Genomic DNA, 6,000 nt, shown 5'->3' with positions numbered 1-6,000 from the left:
AGGCCACATCCCCAAGGAAACTCCCTTACAACTGATTGGCTGATCACATCAAATCACATCATGGAAGTGATTATATTATATTACTTATGGGAGATCGCGAAACAGAGGATAATTACATCAGATCACAAAATCGAGAATAATTACATCAGATCACAAAATGGAGGATAATTATGTAATACTGACCTAGCCAAGTTGACACATAACATTAACCATCACAACGGTGAAGAGGGAGAAGCATGGAGCACCTGTGGCCTGTGCAGCATAGGGCTCAGCCTGCTTTTTGTCGTGCTGTAAGTTCACACCAACCCTGGGGGAACAGATGCTCATACCATAAGCCCCATTGTCTTGATGAGGAAGTGGAGGTGCGGCGTGTCAGAGAGCAGGAGGTGGTTGAGCTGGGCTGGGAGACTCTAGGCCAGGGTTCCATATTCTGCAGGAGTTCGAGAGGAAAAATATGGGCACTGCATCTGCCCAATGCTGAGGGCTAGGTCTGACCCGGGCAGGGACTCTAATGCTTCCTGGTGGAAGGATGGTGGACATGCACGTCTCCTGTGTGTCTGTTCTTCACTGGCATCAAACAAGGCAATGACTTGACATGTTTGTGGGTGTATGCCTGTTGTGTACACATGTGCCTATCCTGTATGTTTGGGTGTGTGCGTGTGCCTGTGGATGTGTGCTTATGTAATGTGTGCATGTGTGTGTGTGTGAATGTATGTGTGGGCATATGCTTCAGTGCATTTCTCTTCGTAGGCATATACGCTTGTTTGCATACTTTGCACAGGCTGGTATAGGTTCATGTGTGTGCATAAGCATGTGTGTGCAATACGTGTGTGCATGAGTGTACACTTACAGATGGGTGTGCGAATGTTTGTGCATGCACATATGCCTGTGTGTGCCTGTGCAAGCATGGACATTTGTGCATGTGTGTGTGTGTGCATGCATACTTACACATGCCTGTGCCTATGTGTACACATGTACTTGGGTGCAACAATATCTCTGACCCGCAGAGGTGGCTGGGCTCTTCCAGAGAATATTTTGCAGGCCCGTTGTCAGGTGGGAAAACTGAGTCCTAGAGCAGATCAGGCATTCTTAGGGGCATGGAGGAATGGGGTTTGCCCGCCCTGCTCCGTCCCATGTGTCCTCTGGAACCTGCCTGGGGGTAACTCACCCAAGGAGTCTGGCGTCCAGGTGTGTTATTCAGGTGGGACAGGGCGCACCGTTGTGCAGGAGTGATTTGGGTTGAGCATGCAATGTTGAGCTCCTAGGCTCTGGAGACCACCGCCCCCCCCAACGTAAGACCCAAGTTCTGGGCTCTTAAGGCCCTCTCCAGGGGCCCTTGGGACTTCTGGCTGGACTCCCTCCCCAGAAACCTGGCTGCTTTTTATCACTCAACTCTGCAGCAGACCTGAGAGACCACGAGGGGGTGCCAGGGCCCCAGACATGGAGCACTGAAGGCTGGCTGGCCATAGGGGATCATGTGAGAAGTGGATACTGGCTCCTACCACGGGCTAGCTGGCACCTTGTTCAGTGACAGGGGATCCGTCTGGGAGAGAGATTCTATCATTTGTGTCGCTTTCAGGCTTCGATCGATTTCCATTCACCCTCCCCACTCCTACACTGTGAGTGGGCCAGTGGGGGTCGGGGTGGGGGTCTTCCAGTCCCTTACACTGCCCAGGGTACAGGGCTTAGGCAGCCAACCAAAACCTGGTTTCTGCATATTGGGTTTGCTTAAAGTGGGGGCCAACCCACTGTCTTCTGCTGGTGGCCGGGGCCGGCGGGACCACCTGGCTCCTCTTGTGTGCCAGGTGTGGCCCTAAACTCTGCTGGTCCGTGGGCCTTCCCAGCCCCACCTCCCCCTCTCCAGCAACTCCCACCTCTGGGTATTTGCTCATGCTGGGTCCTTGCGGGAGGGGGCTGGAAGGACAGGGAAGGGATTTAATCAGTCTTTGGCTGGGGCAATTGGAGGACTAGGAGGGCTTCTGCTTTGTCTTGCCAATTCCGAGTTCTTAGTGCCCTGCACAAGGCTGGGCACAAAGCTGCATGAGAAAGCAGTGGTAGAACAAATGATTGAACTACTGAATGAACTAACAGAAACTGAGGCAAATAAAGTCTGCGAGCTGGTGGTGGGGCCATGTTGGGGGGTGGCAGGAACTGGAGGGGCAGAATCTGAGACATAGGCTGAGCCATCACCTCCCTATCCCCCAAGGAGAGAAGCCGGAGTCCAGTCCCAGAGCCAGTGTTTATTAGCAAGATGGAACCCCAGGGCGCCACTGCCCAGTCAGCAGAGGGCTCCAGGAGCCCCCACCCACCTACCCAACCACCCCCCAGAGCTATTTACACCCATTGCCTGGAGTGGTAGGCAGAGGGAGAGCCCTGGAGAGGCCCTTGCAGGCCCCAGGCCACCACCATGACACCCCTGCCATCAGAGCTGGGGTGCTCCCCTCAGCCCTGCCTGTGCCTGGCCCCTCTGCTATTCCCCCAGCCCCAAATCAGGGTGGCACAGGAAAAGTGAAGAGGAGATGGGGCAGCCCTGTCCTGACCAGGCAGGGAAGGGACGAGGGGCTGGAGGTGCTGCCCCACCCAGGCGGGACTCCTCTCCTCCTGTCCCCAATAAATAGAGAATAAATACCCAGGAAGAGGCTGCCCTGGGGCTGAGTGCCCTCCTCCCAGGCAGGGGCCGGCATCCTGTGATGGCCCCTTGTTCCCTCCTCTGAGTGCACCTGAGCCCACCCCTCCCACCCCCGGTCTCTGAAGCAGTCCTCGAATCCATGTCTGTGCCACAGCAGGGCTTGACCACACACATAAGCACAGGCGTGCAGTCCATGCCCCGTCCAGGCCGGGCTTCTTCCCTCCCGTGTCCTGCAGATCCTGGCGGTGTCTGCCGAGCAGGTAGACTCCCACCTGAGTCTGAGGACGTCATGGTCCTGGCCCAGTCCTCTCCACTGGCTGGGCCTGGTGAGGCGGGCTCTGTGTTCTGCTGTCTCTGATCAGCACGGGTCCAGGTTCTGGACAACGCTGCCACTGAGGCAAGCTATATACAACCCACCAATAAATACTGTCTTTGCGGGGTAGGATGTGTATAGAATATAGATATTTTTTTTTTTTATATATATATATATATATATATCTTTTATATTAAAAGGGATGAGGACTAGGCTGGCCCATTGCAGGGCTCGGGTGGCTGGCCTCATGTGTCCGGTGGGTGGTGGCGGCGGTTCCGGGGCTTTTTCTGGTCCTGGAGCTCAGGAGGCCTGGGTGCCCCTGGGGCCTCCCTTGGGCTGGGGGGCACATGGCGCCAGTAACCCTGGCAGTACTGGTGGATGAGGCCCACTTCTGGCTGGGCCAACAGTTGGGCCAGCTCTTGGTAGGGAGGTGTAGGGAGGCCTGCGCCTGGGGGCGGTGGAGCGCTCGCGGCTGGCGGTGGGAAGAGAGCAGCATGGACGGCATCCTGGCCCAGCACGTGCAGCCGCACCCGTGTGACAACGTGCTTGAAGTTGTTCTCCGTGGCTGTGCAGGAGTAGAGGCCCCGATCACCAAGCTGCAGGGCACGAAGCAGCAAGCCCTGCTCTGTGCGTAGGAGGCGGTCCTCTGCGCGAATCTGCAGGGGCAGGGAGGAGGGGGTCAGGGACCGTGTGACCTCTTGCTGTCCCTCCAGCTAGCTCCCAGATCAGACCACCTTTGTGGCCATTCCATCTAAGGGCACCCACGTGGAGTTCCTATATCCCATGAGAAACCCACATGACGTTTCCACAGAATGAGAGGCATCTGCATAAGGCATCCTTTGACATTTCCGTGTCAGGAGGGATAACCATAAGGGAGTTTCGTACAACACGAGAATTTCCATATAACAGAGCGCACAGGTGTGGCATTTCTATTTAATAAGAATACCCAAATGGGGCACCCACAGAATTTCCATACAAGGAGGGATGCCTGTAAGACATTTCCATAAAATGAGAGTTACCCTACAGAATTTCCATCTATTGGAGCTTACGCATATGACATTTCCATACAACAAGGTATACAGCAGTGGGGTAACATATGGAATTTTCATGCAAAGAGGCATGCCTATAAATGGTTTCTGTATAATGAGGCCACCCCACGGAGTTTCCATATAACGAGACTCCCTCCATCAGGGAGGGAGTCTGGAAGGGGTTTCATAGCATGAGGGCTGCCCAGATTGGCTCTTTACCACATTTCTGCCACTTGGAGCTTCCACCGCACGAGGGACTCCAGCATCCGCACCCAGGGTGCAGGACCGTGGGCCTGGGAACTCACCTCTCGGCGCCGGTCTCCGGGATCTCGCTGGAACAGCCACTTCACGGCAGCCTGGGGCGACCGGGGCTGGCACTCGAGGAAGGCTGCGCTGCCCGCCACGCCGTACTGCACAGACTCCACCGCATTCTTGTTGGCTGCGAATCAAGAAGGAGCTGAGTGAATGTAGCATCGCCTCTGGGCAGACTGCAGGCCAGCAAGGGGCAGGCCCCGAGGAGCCCACCCATAAAGGCTAGGCTATTGGGCATCATTCCTTGAGGGGGTGGCTGGGGACATCCCACTCCAAAACTCCAAGCCCCCTTCCGACCCACTGAGCATCCGAGAATCCTTACAGTGTGGGGCCCAGGGAGCAGCGACATGGGCTGCATGGGCCCCATGGTATGAGGCATGCCCAGTGGCGAGGTGCCACATACTCACCGTTAGAGTTGAACCCACGGCACTGCCTGATGGGGTTCCCGTGCCTGACGTCCTGCCGCCTGCTCCGCCTGGATGAGGACAGCTCTTGAAAGAGTGCCCCACGGGAAGCTTGCCCTCTCCCTGGTCTCTGGGAGGGACCCCAGGGCAGGACCCTATTTCCCCAGGGCAGAATGATGTCTTGCCCATAGACTTCCCCGAGGTAATATCACATCCACATCCGGACCCCAGAACAGGGCCCGGGGTCTGGTGGCCAAAATCCCAGGGTCCACACCTTTTGGAAGATGCTGTGTAGCGGGAGCAGGACTGGCCATCCCAGGCACAGTAGGGGTCCCGGGCAAGGCAGCAGTCGGCACAGGCGGCCCCATACGCCTGGCAGCGGTGCAGGCTCAGGTGTGTGACACCCACAGCTGAGGCCACATACAGCTGTTGCTGAGGGTGAGGGCAGGGACGTGTCAGTTCCCTCCCAACAGCCAGCCCCCATCAGCAGCCAGCAGGGCCCAGGCTCCTTCCCTTCCCTGTTCTATGCCTTGGTTTCCCCACCCCTGTGCCGAGGACATGACCCCCAAAGGATGTAGATTCCATCCCTACCCCCAGCCCACGTCGACAAAGACTTACCCGCTTGGAAGAGATGGTCATGGTCTTAACGGGTGCTGGGTCCTGGAAGAAGGTAGGGATCAGCTGGCCGCCCTGGGAATCCCTCCCTGCCCTGCCCTCGAGGTCTGAAGTCAGGGGCTTGGACTGGGAGGGCAGGGCTGGGTGGTGTCGCACCTACCTTGAAGACCTCCACCTCCTCCAGCATGAGCTCCTCCATCTCCTGGTCGTCCTTGGGCAGAACAACGACCTTCTGTACAGTCCCACGGTCTGGAACGGGCCAGGCAGGGCCTCAGTGGGGCTGGGTGGGCTGGGGGAGGGGCACTAGCCTCAGCCCCTTCCCCTACCAGGGCCCAAACCCCCTGAGGGTAGCAGAGCAGGGGTTCTGTGCCAAGGTTGAAGGGTCTCCCCAGGATAAGGGGCCCTGACAGCGGTCGGCAGGGACTGGCCCAGGGCAAGAGTCCTGGTCAGGGTCTGCTCCCCCACCCCAGGTCCTTATTCTGGGCCCCGATGTATATAGGACCCGAGAGGTACTCCCCTGTGCTGGGGCTGCTGGAGCAGTGGTGGGTGTGCTTCTACACACACGTCCATATGCGGGCCTGTGTATCCTGCAGGTGTCTCCTCCGCTTTCCTGTCTACATGGATCCTCAGGTACCCCAGCAGTGCCCCCGCCCTCCTGCCTGGGGATGAGAATGGGGTCTCCCTACCCTGGCCTTAGCT

The 6,000-nt window shown here is 57.3% G+C and overlaps 1 protein-coding gene across 2 annotated transcripts in view; it reads right to left on the bottom strand.

Moving 5' to 3' along the window:
- Positions 1–2,223: 2,223 nt before the first annotated feature.
- SEMA3F (semaphorin 3F) overlaps positions 2,224–6,000 on the bottom strand; it is a 29,129-nt gene continuing 25,352 nt past the window's right edge. For both annotated transcript variants that reach the window (XM_004368553.2, XM_004368554.1), the window contains 6 exons: positions 5,462–5,550; positions 5,305–5,346; positions 4,961–5,118; positions 4,690–4,757; positions 4,276–4,409; positions 2,224–3,598 (listed from right to left, as the gene is read on the bottom strand). In XM_004368553.2, the coding sequence (XP_004368610.1) occupies positions 3,188–3,598; positions 4,276–4,409; positions 4,690–4,757; positions 4,961–5,118; positions 5,305–5,346; positions 5,462–5,550 (902 nt within the window). In that variant the 3' untranslated portion in view covers positions 2,224–3,187. The remainder of the gene's footprint in view (positions 3,599–4,275; positions 4,410–4,689; positions 4,758–4,960; positions 5,119–5,304; positions 5,347–5,461; positions 5,551–6,000) is intronic.

Source organism: Trichechus manatus, unplaced genomic scaffold (assembly GCF_000243295.1).
Source record: "Trichechus manatus latirostris isolate Lorelei unplaced genomic scaffold, TriManLat1.0 scaffold00001, whole genome shotgun sequence".
NCBI lineage: Eukaryota > Metazoa > Chordata > Mammalia > Sirenia > Trichechidae > Trichechus > Trichechus manatus.
This window is presented reverse-complemented; position numbering and strand designations above follow the sequence as displayed.